This window comes from Hippopotamus amphibius, chromosome 9 (genome assembly GCF_030028045.1).
Source record: "Hippopotamus amphibius kiboko isolate mHipAmp2 chromosome 9, mHipAmp2.hap2, whole genome shotgun sequence".
NCBI lineage: Eukaryota > Metazoa > Chordata > Mammalia > Artiodactyla > Hippopotamidae > Hippopotamus > Hippopotamus amphibius.
The window spans coordinates 24,745,813-24,764,303 of record NC_080194.1 but is presented as its reverse complement, the minus strand read 5'-3'; the positions used below and the strand labels follow the sequence as shown (position 1 = coordinate 24,764,303).

The following is an 18,491-nucleotide window of genomic DNA, read 5'->3' as shown; positions in this document are numbered from 1 at the left end:
TCATGGCCACTCTGCTGGTGTCTCTGTTGAAAGTAGACCTGAGTTGTAGTTATCAGAGAAGTACCAACTCCTCAGGTCACTGAGATCGTGGCCCTCCTCTGCCTCCAGGCTGTCCCAGTCTTATCCATGCTTTCTCTTGAATACCCCTCGAGACCTTCCTCCCCTGCTTCCCCCATCACCGCCACAGCATCTCCCAGCACACTACTGCAGTCGTTTTCCAACCAGGATGCCTGCCCGCACCTTGGCGCCCCTGCAGGCCATCCTCTGTGCCAATGGCAACGGGAGTGAACATTCTAGAATTCAGATCCGACTGTAAATCCTCATGCGAGAAGTCCTTCAATGGCTCCCCATTGCCTCCAGAATGAAATCCAGGCCCCTTAGGTTAGGAGGCCAAGTCTAAACTCTGGTTACGCTGAACCTCTGGCAGTTTCCCCAGACGCCCCCCTACTGTTCCTCACGCCTCTGCATGTGCTGCAGCGTGCTCTCCAGCCTCCCCCCGCCACCCCGGCCCCTGTCCCTGCCTCATGTGGCTGCTCCATTCATCAACTCTGGTCTCAGCTCAGATGTCCCCTCCTCCGAGGAGCCTTCCCTGCTTCCCCAGGTTTCGTCACCTCTCACGCCTCGTATCTGCCTCCTCCGCTAGACTGTGAGCTCCTGGGGAACCAGGACTGTGTCTTAGTCATTGTCACAGCCCCACAGCCCAGCACAGGTCCCGTCACAAGCCCGAGGGGCAGTTAGCTCAGTGGTCAGAGCTCAGCCTCTGGAGTTGGACTGTCCTGGTTCCAATCTTAGCTCTTCTCTGGACTAGCTGTTTGATCTTGGACAAGTTACATAACCTGTCTGTGCCTCAGAATTTCTGCCTATAAAGTGGGTGGCGATCATACCTGTGGTGCAGGGTTGCTGTGAGGAGCTGTGAATTAATATACGTGCAGCGTTCAGAAGAGTCCAACTTCAGTATCAACACAGGCCCCTTTCCGCTCTAATGCGCTTTGATTCGTGTGAGACTCGTGAGGCTGGTCTTTGTTATGGAAGAGCGTTCCTGCCGTCCCCCAGGTGGGTGCTTTGTGCCAACCACACGGAGCCCGTGAAGGGCTTCCTGGGCCGGTTCCTGCGGCGGAAGCTCATGGAGACGGAGATCGGTGGGCGGGTGCGGAACGTGGAGCTGGTGAAAATCATCGACTGGATTCCCAAGGTCTGGCAGCACCTCAACCGCTTCCTGGAGGCTCACAGCTCCTCGGACGTCACCATAGGTAGGGGGAGGCCGGGCCGGTGCCGGCCGACAGGCTGGCTGGGAAGGGAGTGCTGCTCCTGGAGCCCTGTGCTCCTCGGGCAGCCCTGGGCCCCAGCAGCTGGACGCTGCACGGGCCACATGGTTAGAGAAGGAGACACAGAGGGACAGTCACCGCCTAGACAGACCGCAGGCCACTGGGCACCCGCATTCTGGGGCTGTCTCTCTGCCCTTCTCTCCTGCCCAGAGCTCTGGGGCTGATGAGCAGTGGGGAGAAGGGTCCAGCCCCAGGCTGGTGCAGAAACTAGGGGCTCAGTGAGGGGTCCCCACCCCGAGGCTCCCCCGGGTGGAAACCACTCTGTGGGCTTGGTTTTGCTTTATAAATAAAGTAATATTATTGACATTCCTGAAGCTTAGGCTTCAGAGAAAAAAAATCACTGGTCATCCTACCATCCTGACATAATCATTGTAATTTGAGCTTATTTTTTCTGTCCTTGTCCATACATGCTTTATGTAGTTGTAGTCACAGTGTACATACAGTTTGTTCTTTTTATTTTTCACTTTGAATTGTCTCGAGCATTCTGTGTTGCTCTGCAAAATAAATGCTCTGCGAAATACTCGCACGTGGGTGCACCACCCCTTCCTTAGCCATTGCTGTTCTCTTGGACATCTACAACGAATAATATGGCAATGAACATCTTTCTCCATAAAGCCTCCCCTCCCTTTGGGGTGATTTCCAAGAGGAGTGAGGTCCCCGGATGGGATTAGGAGGCCCCAAGTGACCTGCTCTTTGCCCACCACCTGGCAGCTGGTATTTCTGTTGTCGCTCAGAAAATTCAGGGTCCCTCCTGTGAGGGGTGCCCGGGCTGGCTTCTGCCACTCCCCCACTCCCCGTTTCAGTCTGACTGATGTTCCCTGTGGTCCCCAGGCCCCCGGCTCTTCCTGTCGTGCCCCATCGACGTGGACGGTTCCAGGGTGTGGTTCACCGACCTGTGGAACTACTCAATCATCCCCTATCTCCTGGAAGCCGTCAGAGAAGGACTGCAGGTGAGAAGCACACTGCCCACTGACCTCCTCAACATTCGAGGGATGGTTTAGTGACCAGAAGGGTTGTCCTTATCTCCCCCTTCAGAAATCTAACGTGAGGTGACCACCCCTAACCTGTGAGGCCATCCTTCTAGCGCAGTGTAACACACACTGGGCTGCAAGTCCTGGCTTTGCCCCTGTTAGCTGTGTGACCCTGAGCAAGTCTTCTAGCCTCGCTGTGCTGTGCTGTAGTGCCCTCCTCAGTGGAAGAGAGCATGACAGTACCCCACCACAAAGAGTTGTTGCCAGGGTTCAGTGACATCATGGCCATCAAGGGCTCAGCATAGTGAGTGCACAAGAACTAGAATATGTAGCGCTTTACAGTTTGCAAAGTGTTTTCATATCTGCTATTTGGTTCAAGCTCTGCATTTGCCCTGGGTCTTAGGCAGAGATTTTTTTTTTTTTTTTATCTCCATTTTTTTAAGAGAAAATTATGGCTCAAAGTGAGTAAGTGAATTGCCCAAGGTCAGGAAGTGAAACTTGAAGAGTCTGGGATTTACATCCAGGCCTCAGGTCCTTGGCCCTGAGCCCCGTGGCGCTCACTGCCTGACACCAGGACCCCTCGCAGATGACCCTGGGGCCCACGTAGCTACCCTTCCCTCCTGTCTGCTGCAGCTAGAAAGCCCAGATCCTTCACTTCTCACTCAGCCCAGGGGTTAGTGCTGCGAGCTTAGCGGTAAATTGGAGATTGCCACAGTTTTATTGCTGAGTCTGCAGGCGGCCTGAGAAGGTTGTCGGCTTTCAGGACCACTCTGAGCCGTTAGCAGGCATCACACACGGCTGAATAATCCAGGAGCCAGCTTAGCAACCGGGTTTCTGAGGGCTGTGTTTCCTTAGTACCAGGCAGAGGGAGAGACATGGTGCTGTTGGAGTGCCCACTTGAGGGGGAGGGGTATGTACACACCCACATGCACACGTGTGTGATGGCACGCGCAGGGACCGCCCACCCGCGTGCCGTGTGTGACAGCCTCCCTTAATGGCTCCCATCAGGCTTTGTCATTTGTGTCCGTTTGGCTGAGCCTGGCAAGCGTTCGACCGCTTTGTGTGTGTAACGTGCAACAGCACTGATGGTCTTCAGAGACGTTCAGGACAACCAGGCCTTGAAAAAGAAGAGAGTGTGCCTCTGGTCGCTGGTATTTCATTGACCTGGAGCACATAGGCTGCACATTCAAGCCACCGTCTTCAGATAGAAGTGAGTGTGAAGGCAGAGAGTAGCAGGAAACTAGGCAGTCCCTTGACCGGCCCCCAGTCTTTCGTCTGCAGGGTCTGAAGATCATAAATTGATGGCAGCATTTTGTTTTTATTACGATTGACTTGCGATGTATTAGTTTCAGGCGTACACGGTAGTGATTTGATGTCTTTATACATGAGGAAAGTACACGATGGTACATCTAGTCACCATCTGTCACCACCCAGAGTTGTCACTGTGTTACTGACTGTATTCCCTGTGCCGTGCGTTCCAGCCCCATGGCTTATTTGCGTCACAGCTGGAAGTTTGTGCCTCTTAATTCCCTTCAGCTATTTCTCCCATTGATGGCAGCATTTCTGTTTTGTCAAATGTGGCTTTTATTTTTAAAAAAAAAAGTATGAACAATTTCAGATCTGTGCGGTGGAGTCTCTCTAGGTGGATAAATTCCTGGGTAAAGTAACCATAATTTAGCCTTTGCTCAATGGATTTGATAGGACCACAAACCCAAACAGCCACCCAGTCGCTCCTGTTTTCTTGGGCCCATGGAAGTATTCCCCACCCGCTGGATTCTTGGAGCCTGTTTCATTCCAGAAGCCTCTCTCTGTTCCCATCAGGGGATTCCAGGGGCTGCAGTAGGCGGGCACCTCTGAGAAACCCACGCTGCTCAAAAGCAGCAGAAGGAATTGCAGGAGAGGGAGGGGCACTGTTTCCTGCTATTTCTGCCTCGCCTCTCACTTCTCCCTCTTGCTTCTTTGCCCAAATATAACCCCTGGTGCGGGATGGGGAGTGACCTAGAGTGTGCTTGGGAAAACTCGTGGGCGCTGTTGAGTAAAGGCTTCCTGCCCAAGGAGGCGCTCACCAGGAGGGGGAGGCTGTGCTCTAGCCTCCAGCTACACATCAGAGGCCCCTCGGTGGTCCTCACCAGGGATGGATGGTGCTAAGGCCCCGCTTCTTGGACCTCAGCATAAAAGAAGGCCTTGTGGGCATGGCCATGAAAGTGGGGTCTGAACATCCTGGAGAGGTTGCTGATGGACTTGATCGTAAAGGGTCTCTTTCCCATCAAGAGTGGGGAGACTACAAGTGAAAGGACTTGGGGATGGCTGTGGAACAGCCCTTTTAGGACAAGAACAGAAACCTGCCTGCATCTCAGGAGACTCACCAGCTCACTGTGAGACAGGAAAAGTCATCACCTGCTTGTGCTGTTGAGGTCGTTTGAAGGACAGTCCTTCAAGAGCATGGGAACAACCATGCCAGAGTTAGCATTATACCAAGTTGCTCAAAAGTGACCCTCCTGCCCCAGACCTGTGACTTCATCCCATTCTTCAGCCTGGGAGACCCCATAGAATCTGCAGATTCATGAGGAACTTTGAAATGTTCTTCATGTCTCTAGATTTTTTTTTTCTTCTTCTTCTTCTTCAGATCTTTATTGGAGTATAATTATTTTACAGTATTGTGCCAGTTTCCACTCTGGTTGTGAAGGAAAGTTTGCTGACATTTATTGAGAGGCTGCTACCTGCCAGACAGTGCCGGGGGCCTGACAAGCACGGTCCCATTTGGTTCTCACAGCCCAACGTGCACCTTGTAGAAAGCAAGGCTCACAGGACCCATCCCCAGTTCACTCAGTGGGGTAGGGATGCACCAGTGTCGTAGCCCATAGCTGACTCCTCGGATACATCTAGGATTTTTCAGGCTGTCCTGAGACCACTGTCACGTCACCCAGGTGCCTCAGGTGGCTCAGGGAACCAAGTATTGTGTTTCATAGCATGACATTCTACATAAGATTTCATTTGACAAAAAGAGTCTTCTGTTCAAAAAGTTTAAAATCCCTCACTCTCCTTCGTGTTACCTTGAGTCCCATGCTTACTGAGTGCCAGGTGCTGTGCAGGCCATTTACTCCTCCCTGAGCCTGCAAGGTGAGTGGCGTGGCCGTGGGGTGAGCACACTGTGGTTCAGAGCAGGTAAGCCCTTGGCCAAGGTCATGAGCTAAGAAGAGATGGAGTCCCCGGGTTGGGCTCTGGCAGGGCTGCCCATGGTGGTGAGCAGCACAGAGATGCTGCCACAGTCAGGTCTGTCCTTGGGCTTCCAGTCAGCCCCTCCAATGGGCACAGCCTTGCCTGCAGGAGATGTGGCATCACCCCCTTGTGAATGCTAGCTATCATTGCAGGTTTTGACTCCGGAGTCTTTTTCCCAGTAGAATGTGTGTTTGCGCAACTGCTGGTAGCTTCTTCCAGAATGTGTACCTTGATGCCTTCATGTATGGTAAACGTGCATCCCACAGAGTCAGAAGGTGCCCTGTGGCCCAGGGTTTCAGCTTCCAATGTCTTGGCTCCCTGTTCCTGACCCACTGGGCATGCTAGGCTCCTCCCCGCCTTGGGGAGAGTGAATGTCCTGTCTGTCTGTCTGTCCATCTGTCCAATTGTCTGCTGTTTCCCAGAGCTGCCTCAGGACTCTGAGGAGGGAGCAGGGACCGTTATGACACATCCTTTGCGTGCCATGGTACTTACCCACCCATTCATCACCTGGACTTGGACACGTCCAGCAGCAAGTGGGGAGGCTTGTAAAAATATTCTCTGTTCTTGCAGATGACGTTAGATGCACCCGGGTGTGCATTTGTCTTATGACTCAGTCCCCAGCCCTGTTCCCCTCTGGAGGTGTCATCGTAAACACTTGCCAAAGTGTGTAAAGCCTGCAGAGTCACTCAAAAGACGTCCATCCCCATGGCAGAAGGGGGAGAGCGGGGAGCCATTGATCAGAGGACCCAGCCTGCTCTGAGACTCTGGGCAAACCTCCCACCTCTAAGCCTCGGGTTCCCCATCTGAAAATCTGAAGAGTGTGGACGAGAAGAGTTTTTTCAGGCTGGCTCTGCAGAGCCCCAAAGTTCCTCAGACTACTTTGTGGTAACATCAGGGAACAGCAAAAATTTAAAAGCCATAGGGCCGGACTCTCTACGAATTTTGATGAGCTTGGAATTTTAGACTGTTATTCTGCAGCCCGGAGCATCGTCTCGTCCAGGCTGGAGGATGGAGGCAGAAGCAGTAGCTGTCAGAAATGACATCCGGTTCAGCCTCACACATGTGAAATCTGGCTTGGGAACGTCTGCTGAGTGTTGTCGGGAAAGCCCTTGGAGGGAGAAGCTTCTAAAAGTTGCAGGAGTGTTTCTCACCTGCAGCAGACTTTTCCAGTTCTAAATATCCCCCAAGCACTTGCTTCCCTTCTTCCCTGACCCACATACGTGCTCACACGCACCTTCACGTGGTTGCTCCCTGCTCGGACTGTGAATCACCTCTCCAATGCCAGACTGAACTCTCAAGCCTGGGAGTCATCACTGCCCCAGGTTAGGGAAGATTTCTCAGCAGACAGGGCTGGAGCGCCAGACAGGAGGGACAGTGGTGTCTGAGAGCAGTGAGCTCGTGGGAGGCTGTGTGTGCGAGTGGAGGAGGAGGCAGCCACGGATGAAGGGAGGTGGGTGGGCCCGTCTGCGGTGCAGGCAGGGCGGGTGCTTCCCAGAGGTGGCTTAGGCCGTCGTGAGACAGCCAGAGGGACAACGAGCCCAGCCCAGGTGACGTGTCCTTGTCTGGCCTGCACCTGCCTCCTCCAATTTTGGCTGAGTCGTGTGGTTTCTGCTGATACTGAGTGGTTCAGAGTGGAGTCAGTCAGGAGGGGTGGAGAAGGGAAAGGCCCAGATAGGGATGCGGGAGTCCTAGGTTCGAATCCAGCTCTGCTCCGAAACCTTTTGCGACTGGCTCTTCTCTTTCAGCCGTAAGTTCTGAGGGGACTGGGCTAGGTGACCCCAGTTCCTTCCAACTGAGGCAGCCTGTGATCTGGGAAAGACACGGTTTTATCAGTCAGCGCTCAGCCTTGTTGTACTGTCAGCCTTCTCTCTCCACACTTCCCTGCCTCCCCACTCAACTGTAAGATTCCTGGGAGAACAGAGGAAGCAGGCAGACAGACAGACAGGCTATGGTCCAGATGTAATTCCACTCTAGAGTCCCCTCTGCCGCTGTTGTGGTTCAGGGGGCTTTGGTCTTTGTAGCCCCGTGGTCGTGATGCCCTACAGAGGGGCTGCTCTTCCAGAGCCACAGGCGGCACTGCCTTGGGTGGGCACATCTTGTCCTGGCTGTGAGCACGTCCTGCCGCATCTGCTCAGACTCCAATGGTCCACAGACTCGGACGGACTTGGATTCCAGTTCCGCCTCCTCTCCTCCCTGGGCCTGGCTCCTCATCTGGAAAGCTTGGGCCGTGACACTTCCTCTTGGAATCACACGGTGGTTAAACAAGATCTTTGTCAAGTGCTTCTCGTAAGCCCTGGCACACAGTGAGCTGTAAGGTATGGCGCCAGGGGTGACGTTAAAGAGGAAAGATGCAGAGAAGGCACCTGGCTACGTGATGTGCAGAGCCTCACCCTGGGAAGTGGTGCAGCCTAGGTTTTTGTTCTTTAAAGAGTGTATATATTTCTTGAACTTGCCAAGAGAAATCACTAAAATCATTGTATTATTTGATATTTCAGGCTTAAGAAAAGGAGCTTGGAGGCATGGTACTGGTCTTACAAAACATGTGATAACTGTGCTTTAAAAGCAAATTAGTTGTTATGGACAATTTTGCGAAATACATGAGAGAGGAGAAGCACTTACAATTCCAGGACCCACATGGAACTGCTTGAAAAATGTGCTGTTGTGAAAGTGACTGGCGCCTCTACAACTGGGGCTCTGAGAGTCAGACTCACTTCAAGAAATGGGGTTTTTCCTGAGCCAGAGTCATTGGTGACCTCTGCCTGTGGTCCCGATGCCCAGCACCCCATCTGTGTGCCGTAGGGGAGGGGAGTATTCCGTGGGATGATAACACCGCTTTCCAGCTCCGCATTCAAGGACGTTGTGTTGGTAATTGATTGGCCACGGTGGGACTATTTATACCATGGAAACTGGCAAACATCGTGAATCATATGGTGGTTTTTCAAGCTGTATCAGCAAGGCTCTGAGTTTAGGACAACACAGTGAGTCAGTGGCAGAGCCGAGACGTGAACTCGGGTCAGGCTGATGCCAAAGCCAGTGCTCTTACTCCCTGGGTCACGCTGCCTTTGGTCTTAGCACACCAAGCTCTTTGTGCCTTGGATGATTTCCTTAGGATAGAATTCTGGAAGTGGAATTACTCCATCAAGGGAAGCATCATGCTGGATTTGGAGAGTTTTTCCAAAAGCTGCAAAACCAGGGCTGCAGGAGAGGTCTCGGCCCACTTCCTAACTGTTCCTTCTTTGTCTGTTTCCAGCTGTATGGAAGACGGGCCCCCTGGGAGGATCCCGCCAAGTGGGTGATGGACACCTATCCGTGGGCAGCCAGCCCGCAGCAGCACGAGTGGCCTCCCCTACTGCAGCTCCGGCCCGAGGATGTCGGCTTCGACGGCTACTCCGTGCCTCGGGAGGGGTCAACCAGCAAGCAGATGCCCCCCAGCGACACTGAAGGAGACCCGCTGGTGAGTTCTCGGCTTCCAGAGCAGCTTGGCATTCACTGAGCACTTATGTGTATTGGGCGAGATGCAAGGCACGCTGGAAATTTGGAGGTGACTGAGCCTCAGCCTTGTTTTGGCAGGCTAGACCTACTCCAAGATTTGGGACATTTTTGCCAATATTGTCTTCCTTGCTTTTAGTTTGTCACTCATGTCTTTAATCTCTCTGAGCTTTTTCAGGTAAAAAGTTAAGAATTTGATTTTTCTCCCTAAATGTCCCTCTGCCCTCTGCTTTGAGTGCCACCTTTATCAGGTCTTGTCCTGTCCCATTAGTTTCTCCCACTAGTAACTGAGCAGAGGCAGAGGTTGCTAAGGAGCAGAAGCCCAAGCCAAATGGTCAGGAGCTCAGGCAGGGAGAGGTTTGAGGGCAGGAGGGACACACATGGAGAAGAGGGCAAGGGGTCCCCTGGCCAGTGAGATGAGTTAAGACTTTAACGCTGCCTGAGCATCTTTACTCCACCCATGCGAAAGCAATAGAGGCCCTTTAAGAAGAACCCGGGCCAGAGATCATAACACTGCAATTCTAGTCCTCTCTGCCAGTGTAAGACCCATATGTAGGCATACTGCAAAATTAGACCTAATAAATCAAAAGCCCTATAAAAGAAGGTGGAAGCACATATACCAGAACCTCCCGTGGTTAAATGACCGTTATCGTGCTATAAATTTAGCCCTGAGCTCTCTTGGCAGCTAAGGCAAAAGGAAAAACACTGCAAAGAATATTGCTTGCATTACCTAATGAAAGAACATATTCATAAGAGATGCAGCAGGAGTAAAAGACAATTGGCTTGCTGTTCTTTCCCTAGTGACTAACTGATTTGCTAGATAAAAAAATAATAATAATAGGTGCTTTGGGGTTGTCTGCCACTCCTGACTGGTGGGATGCAGCTGTGGCCCTATTGAGACTTTTTAAACAGGAACTTTATTTTAAATGGATTTATGGTTTGTGTTACTAAGCACAGCCTTATTTGCAGTGTTTACAACAGTGGTTTTCCAGAGGAAAGGATCAACCCGTAACAAGCCTTCTCCAACGTTAACTGTTACTGAAAGCCAGAGTCATGGAACTGTTTTTGTGGGTTCAAGCTCATAAACTCTAACTTACCTAAAAATAGAATTTAGGATATCTAGAGGAAAGAATGGGCATCTCAGCCCTGGACACTCTTTTCTTAACCGGGAGTGTTTGTGTCACTGACTAAACACAGAAGGCATTTAAGTGAGACCTGGGGTTCTCAGAATAGTTACACAGAATTCTCCTTCCAACCTCAGGCCCCCAGAAGTCAGCCGTGCTGGCCCAGCTACCTCTACTTACCAAGTTAGATACTCGGCGTGTCCCCCCGCGTCCTGTTCTCTCTGCCCAGGACCGCAGGTCTCTGCTATGCGAGCCCTCCTGTTCACTGATCTCTCGCCCTCCTGAGACTGAGGCCTCCAGGAAGATGGGACTGTCTTGTTCTCATTCCAGACCATATACTGTGGGCACACGGGGAATGTTTGATGAGTGAATGAATAATCCTGGCTGCGAAGGGTGTTCGTTTGTCCTCCTGCCCCACCCCTTCCCGGTTGCAGCCGTGCAGATGGGTGCCAGCTGGTGGTGCTTCTGTGGTCAGCTCACCCAGGCACACTCTGCTAGGCATCCCGAGGGCAGCCAGCCGGGGGGGCAGCCGGGTTTCACGCCCAGCTGCACCGAGGCTGAAGAGAGTTCCGAGAGACCCTATCTTCCTAATTTTCTAGATAAAATATAAAATATGTACACAATTTATGATTGCAAATAAAAATAATTTTCAGTTCTCTGTCTCCACTTCAACACAAATGAGCAACAGACTGAAGACCAGGGGAGATACAAGGACACTGTCTTTAAACTCTTCAGACAAACGATGGTGCCGGTGGTGATGATGGTGCTGGTGGTGACAGCAGATTTATCCCCTTTATTGAGCGGTTACTGTGTGCCAGGCCCTATTCTAAGGGTTTAATACACCTCATGTTTGCTCCCTCCTTCAACCCTGTGGGATGGGTACTGCTGTTCTCTCCATTCTAAAAATGAGGAACTGCTGGCTCAGATAACGTTACATAATTGTCCAGAGGTTTCTGAGTTGCAGTCCAGGCCTCTCTGTGCTCTGAGGCTCTGCTTGTAACTGATGCTGTCCCCCGCCTCCCCATGGAGGCCTCGCCAGGATTTGGAGCACAGGTGACTCCAGGCTGCCCTCTGGCCAGAGCCAGGACCACAGGTTGGCTTGATGCTCATCGAAGGGGGAGCCACGTGCCTGGCGGTCAGCGGTGCTGATGCAGGTGTTCCGGAAGCTGGGGCGCTTGGCTGGCCTCTCACCCAGGCTGAGGGCTTAAGGTGCCCCTCCCAAGTAGAAAAATAAATATTATCTTTCTCGAAGACTTGTATCTTCCGTGCTTTATATATCTTAATCCACACCATAACGTGATCAGGCAGGTTTAATTATTCACATGTGACCAGTGAAGAAACGGAGGTGTAGAGGTTAAGTCACTTGCCCAAGGTCATGCAGCGGGTAAGTGGGGGAGCCAAGATCTGAACCCTGGATGCCTGGCCCAGAGGCCATGCCCTCGTCCACTGCCTCCACTGTGGGCCACAGTCCCCAAGGTGAGTCTGGAGGAGGTGGCGTGAGCTCCGGAGAGGCCAAAGGTGGGCGGCCGACCGGACCGAAAGCCACTCACATTGTCCCTTCTCTCCGCAGATGAACATGCTGATGAGGCTGCAGGAAGCAGCCAACTACTCCAGCCCCCAGAGCTATGACAGCGACTCCAACAGCAACAGCCATCAGGACGACATCCTGGACTCGTCCCTGGAGTCTACCCTGTGACGGGGGCCGGGCCACGGCGCCCACCTTTCTCTGCCTCCATCCCCCTCGCCCCTTCCACCTGGCTCCCATGCGCCACCCCGAAGATGCCCTCCTGAGCCAGTCCCCGGCCGCTGCATGAGCGCTGAGGAACGACCCAGGCCCCTCCTCGTCCTCCAGCCTCGACCCGGGTGCAGGCACCCCGGGCCAGCCGCCTCGGGACCGCGTCCTTCAAAGGCAGAACTGCACTATCTTCTCTTTTCATTTTTGTTTTGCCTTGTTGCTGTGACTTTCCTAAGACACTGAAAGATACTTCTCGGGAAAGGACCACCACCGTTGAAATGAAAAGGGTTAAAAAAATAAAAACAAAAAAATAACCCACTTCAAGCTCTGAAACCAAACAGCATCTGCCCTGAGCTGCCCAGAGACGTGAGAGACTAGAGCAGCGTCAAAAACAAAGACAGCACGGCTTCCCCCAGGCACAGACCCTGCCGCCCGGGTCTTGCCACCTGTGCCGCCCACCCCACCGATGTCCTCACACCCTGCCAGCCACAGAGAGATCCGATGCCAGCTGGGGCCCTTGCTTTGGTCACACTCAACAAACTGCAGAGCCGCGTCACAGGGAAACGTTAGGAAAAGCAAATCGTGCTTTCTCCTTTGTTTGTTTTTTAAATGGTGCTCTCCTTACCCGAGAGGTATTTTGCCTGTTCCAATTCACCCCACCTCTCAGACCCGTCAGCCTCTGGTTCATCCACGAGCGAGAGTGCAGGAGTGAGAGTGTGGCCGAGCGGATGTGGCTGTAACTGCAGAACTGCGTGTCTGTTTCCTTCTCATACAGAAACGAATCAGGTCTTGTTCCTGCTAACACTGTGTACGGTGAGAATTGGTCTACCTTGGAGAACCGATCACCCCTTTGAAAATGAGGTTGAGTTTCTTCCTTTCTGACTCTTGATTTTGAAGATTTTTTTCCCCTCTCCTTCCCTTTGTGGTCAGAATCCATCCTTTGGTGAATGTGAGAACCGCAGGAGTTGGCTTTTGGTTTGGTCCTGCTGAGTTTTGGTTTTCAGTTGTTCATCCTCACAGTTCTGCACGCTCGCCGCCTCATGCTGGGGCCGGGGTCACTGTGCCCTTGACCGTGGACCAGGACCCCGTCCTCAGCGCATGGGTGAGCGGGACCTTGCCTTTCCTCCTCGTCCTTGAGGCTGCAGGACACACGTCGACACCTCCAGCATGCCAGCCCCGACCTCAGGTGGGGTGTGAGGTCACCTCGCAGAATACTTGCACTTTCCCCAGAAACAACATGACATCACACAAGTCAACAGGTGGGGGCAGCTGTGCCCTTCCAGAAGCCCCTGCCTCCGGTGGACGAGTCTTGCCTGACCTCTTCGGTGCTGACCTTCCCAAAGCGATGCCTTACTGGTTTTGTACTCGCCGTGTTCATTGATGAGTGTCGTGCCTGCCTGGGGTCTGTATTTCTGTTTTCCCCATCAGAGCAAACAGGGCTAACAAGTCATCTACTCACTAGGAGAACTCAAGTTAATGTGACTTTTCTCATCCAAAAGACTCATTTGTGTGGGTGTGTGACCGTGAGAAAAAGGAAAAAAAAAAAAAGATACTTTTTTTTTTTTTTAAGATTCTTATCAGTCTCCAGCTAACACCCTGACTAGACAGCTGTCTGTCTTGTGCAGGAAAAGGCAAAAGTTCCTACAATGTTACATAACATTGCCAAGCCATGCTCTACAGAGTGCAATCTCTGAGTTATTTGTTTCTGTTTTATCTTTATTGGACCCCCATGAGAGGTGTCTCCATTAATAATCAGGGTTTTTACTCCATTTTTTTAACATTTCTATTTCCAAAGGTCCATCTCTCTACATCTTATTTTCTTACTACAAGAACTTGACCTGAAACTACTCATTGGATGACACCAACATTGCATTGGATGACACCATGTGCTTCCTCTTTGAAAGGAAAAGGGGAATGCGTCCCTCTAACAGATGAATGGAAGACCTCTCAGCGTGCTCTTTTCTTTAATCTCAGTAAACTCAGACTCTATTCCGCTAAGCCTTCCTTAGTCATCTGGGTGTGTGAGTGTGTCTTGTTCTGTTTTGTTTTTCATAAAAATTTTAAAGCATGTTTTAGCCTGTGACCTCGGGGCCACACCCTGAGCCTTCTGGTAAACCTGAAGAATGGTCCTTCTCAATTTATCTCCCAGCGATGACCTTACACACTCATACTGTGAATTTGGGAGGAGTTACAATGGACTTCTCCTCATGGGCAGTTTTCCCAGTCACCTTGTGAGTAGACACCTGCCAATATCCTTTGAAACTTTTCTTTTTCCAATAACACCCTTTTTTCTCTTTCTTTTCTCCCCAGTCCCACAGACTTCCCTCCCACCGGGTCCAGGCTCAGGGCCGAGACCTCTGTCCCTGGTGCTGCCTGACAAGTGAACAGTGGTTTCAAGGAGGGTAGCCTTGTATGATACACAACTCGGTGTCTTTCCTAAAGTTTCGGGAAGCAGGGTTGTCTGATATGCACATTTCTTACTTTGGTCTCGTTTTACTTTCGTGTCACTCACCTTTGACAAAGTGACTTTGTGCTCATTTAGGGCGCTGTCCGAAATGCTTCCATTTTGCCTTTTTCTACAGTTAGGCTAATTTTGAAAATGTATGAAATTCTATGCAACATTTGTGTTGAGTTACCAATGGAAGCCAAAAGTTTTCTTCCCAAACTGCCAAGAATTTTACAGGCCATAAATGAGATGGGAATTCCTTTTAATTTAAGGTGGTGGGTGGGGCAGGGGTGGGACACGGAATGAGACTTGCCTAGACCTTTGTTGTATCTTGGGGACATTTTTAATTTTATTGTTAATGCTTAAACTTCAAAATTCTGTGTATTCAAATTTGATCATGGCGAATCTACTTCAAAAGGAGAAAATAATCCAACTTTGTGGATACAAAATGGAAGGTTTGCTGTTTTGATCTAGTTGTTTCCAGTGGAGCAGTTTATGAAATATGTTCTATAAGATGTACATTTTTTCATTGTAACATAGAAATTGTAAATAATTGATTAAAGTGCTGCATTTTGATGAATTTTTTCTAGCCATTTTTAAAGAGAAAACTAGGAATTGAGTATTTTGTGTACGGTATGTTTCCATCCTCCCTCCCCGTCCGCCCCCACCCCCTCGCCCCTATTTAATTTTCATTTGTCATGAGGTTTTTGGATTTGCCAATGATCTGCCGGAGATCATGCCCCACGTCATAGAGAATAAAGCTGATGATTGTACCCGTCTTAAATTATTCATGATTCAATAAAATCGATGCTTATTTATTCAGATTAGTGGTTTGGCTTTTCTGTGCTAGAGAACATCTTCATCGAAGTTCAGCTTCGTGCCAGAAGGAAGTCATTCTTATTTGGATGCAGCAAACACAGGGAGAGCCCCCAAAATCTGCATACCCATCTTTGCTGCTATGTCATCAGCATCCTACCTCTGTTTAGTTCCTTGCCTCGGTGATTGCTTACACGGAGCTTCTTAGCAATGCAGGACTTTGTGTTCCTCACAAACGCTGAGTCACTGGGACTCTTGTGGAAATGCAGATTCTGATTCAGTAGGTCCAGGGTGGGGCCCGCGAGTCTCCATGTCTAACAAGCTCTTGGGGGATGCTAACACTCTGGATCCTACACCACACTTTCAGGCAAACTCTATCAGTATCCAGCCGTCCCCCACCCCGCAGCTCAGTTGACCCCTTGGCACAGAAAAGATTTTTTTTTAATGTATTGAGTACATACGAATTGCCAGTCTTTCCCAAATGCCCCAGTATAATCTGCAAAACAACCTAGGGGAGGTAAATTCTTACTCCCATTTTACAAGTGGAAGAAAAAAGGGGGGGGGGGGGCGGGGCTCAGAGAAAACAACTTGTCAAGGGTCCTGTAGGCTAAGAGGTGAGAGAGTTGGGGTTTCATCCCCATATTTCAACACCAAATCCTGCCTCTCACGTTCGGGGCCCCGTTCCACATTGCTGCTGATATCCACTGCCGAACTAGGCAGTGGGAGATGACATCACTTTTACCAACAACAGCAAAAATTGTAAAGGCTTGGTTTGAAGTGAGGCCTGTGGGGTCACTGTGAAATTGACCCGACCCAGCTGGTTCAACTGTTGGTGACGTGAAATGTCCAACTCACTGTAATGCCCAACCGTGGCCCAGCCAGCAGGGAGGTGAAGAATCCAGATGTTGAAAACAGGCATTTTTTAACACCTGTCAAAAAAAATGAAGGGGAACTGGTACAATGGGGTGGAAACTAGATATCCTGAATGTCCAAGGTTTTCCACATCAAATATTCTACCCCATGGCTATACAATATACACTGATGTTATCTAGGAAATAAGATGAGCACGTATAAAGGGCATCATGGACTAGATGACTTTTCCGAAAGGGAAGGAAGGGAACTAGGCATTTAAGTGCTTGCTGTATGCCAGACGATATACTGAGATTATCACTTCCTCACATGTAATCACAGTATCTCTAAGAGGTGGATATGATTTTCCCATTTACAGGGAGAAAACTGAGGCTGAGCAATAAGTAACTTACTGTATGGAAGAAATGGAAGTCTCTGTTTATCTGATTCTAAAACCTATGCTGTTCCTGCCACATGATGCTGCAATCACCTTAAGTTGGATTTTGACGGGAGGATTACACATCCCCTTCTGCGTTAGTTATCTATTGCTGTGTAACAAATTACCCCCCACATTTAGCAGCTTAAAACAACAAACATTTTTTCTGTGTGGATCAGGCTGGCTGAGCTGGGTCCTCTGGCTCAGGGTTTCACACAAGACTGCAATCAGCATGTCTCAAATATTTACAAGGAGTGTTTAAAAACAAGAACTATAGAAAGCTTCATATTTAATGGTAAAATGTTGAGTGTGTTCCCTTTCAGATTAGGAGATGGATAAGATGCCTCCTATCACCACGTAACATCATAGTAGAGACCCCAGTCAGTGCGGAGAAGTGAGAGGAGTAAATCCTAAAGATTGGAATGGAAGAAACTAAACTGTCTTTATTCACAGATGGAATTGTGCACTTAGGTCATCCAAAAGAATTAGCAGATAAATGATTAAAAATAAGTTGAAACTCTTTTCGTGCCTAACACAGCCATGGCCCGTGGTCCCAAGAAGCACCCGAAGCGTGTAGCAGCTCCAAAGCATTGGGTGCTGGATAAACTGACTGGTGTGTTTGCTCCTTGTCCATCTGCCGGTCCCCACAGGCTGAGGGAACGTCTCCCTCTAATCATTTTCCTAAGGAACAGACTTAAGTATGCCCTAGCAGGAGATGAAGTAAAGATCAGCATGTAGCGTTTCATTAAGATTGATGGCAAGGTCCGCACTGATATAATCTACCCTGCTGGTTTTATGGATGTTATCAGCATTGACAGAACTGGAGAGAATTTTCACCTGATCTATGACACCAAGGGTCGCTTTGCTGTTCATCATATTACACCTGAGGAGGCCACGTGTAAGTTGTGCAAAGTGAGAAAGATCTTTGTGGGGACGAAAGGAATCCCTCATCTGGTGACCCATGACGCTCACACCATCCGCTACTCTGACCCCCTCATCAAGGTGAATGACACCATTCAGATTGATTTGGAGACTGGCAAAATTACTGATTTCATCACATTTGACACTGGTAACCTGTGCATGGTGACTGGAGGCGCTAACCTGGGGAGAATTGGTGTAATCACTAACCGGGAGAGACATCCTGGTTCTTTTGATGTAGTTCACGTGAAAGATGCCAGTGGCAACAGCTTTGCCTCCTGGCTCTCCAACATTTCCCTTATTGGCAAAGGCAACAAACCATGGCTCTCTCTTCCCTGTGGAAAGGGTATCCGCCTTACCATTGCTGAGGAGAGAGACAAGAGACTGGCGGCCAAACAGAGCAGTGGATAAAATGATCTCTGGGTGGCATGATTGGAAAAGTCTTTGTACTTAAAGATAATACTGCATTAAAAAAAAAAAAGTTGACTTTTTTGCTAGATACAAAATCAGTACATGAAAATCTATCGAACACCTGTATGCAGCCAAAAATTTTAAAAAAATTAAAAATACAAATTTAAGAGCATCAGAAATATCAAACACCTGGTTATAAATTCAGTGTAAGATGGACAAGACCTCTACGTAGAAATCTATAAACCATGGGGAGAAATGAAAGAACCAAGGAAGTGGAGGAATATGTGATGTGTATCGATTAGATGACTCAATGTTGTGAAGATGTCAGTTCCTCCAAAATGGTCTAGAGAGCTGATGCAGGCCCGCTCAAAAGCCCTACATAATTTTTATTGACAAGATGGTTTTATACTGTATATTGAATTGCAAAAGGTGAAGCAAAGCAATGAAGGAGAAGACCAAGAAGAGATTTCTCTACCAGATAGCAAGACTTATACAAAGGTCATTAAGTCAGTGTGGTATTGGTGCAGAAACTCACAAATCGTTCACGAAAATAGAATAGATATTCCCCAAATAAACCGAACACACCCTTGCTTTACTACATGGAATCATGAATCATGTCTCACACCAAAGGATCTATTTTATGGAGACCTCACTGTAGTTTTGACTTGCTTTTCACTAATAATTGGTGATGCTGAGCATCTTTTCATGGGCCTGTCGGCCATCTGTACGTCTTCTTTGGAGAAGCATCACAA

General features: G+C 49.7%; 1 protein-coding gene and 1 pseudogene across 3 annotated transcripts in view; both read left to right on the top strand.

Moving 5' to 3' along the window:
- Positions 1–15,131, top strand: part of NAV2 (neuron navigator 2) — a 389,315-nt gene extending 374,184 nt beyond the window's left edge. For all 3 annotated transcript variants that reach the window (XM_057748181.1, XM_057748182.1, XM_057748180.1), the window contains 4 exons: positions 1,054–1,250; positions 2,157–2,275; positions 8,766–8,969; positions 11,699–15,131. In XM_057748181.1, coding sequence (XP_057604164.1) covers positions 1,054–1,250; positions 2,157–2,275; positions 8,766–8,969; positions 11,699–11,824 — 646 coding nt within the window. In that variant the 3' untranslated portion in view covers positions 11,825–15,131. The remainder of the gene's footprint in view (positions 1–1,053; positions 1,251–2,156; positions 2,276–8,765; positions 8,970–11,698) is intronic.
- Positions 15,132–16,950: 1,819 nt separating this feature from the next.
- LOC130861596 (40S ribosomal protein S4, X isoform-like) lies at positions 16,951–17,739 on the top strand (annotated as a pseudogene).
- Positions 17,740–18,491: the final 752 nt, after the last annotated feature.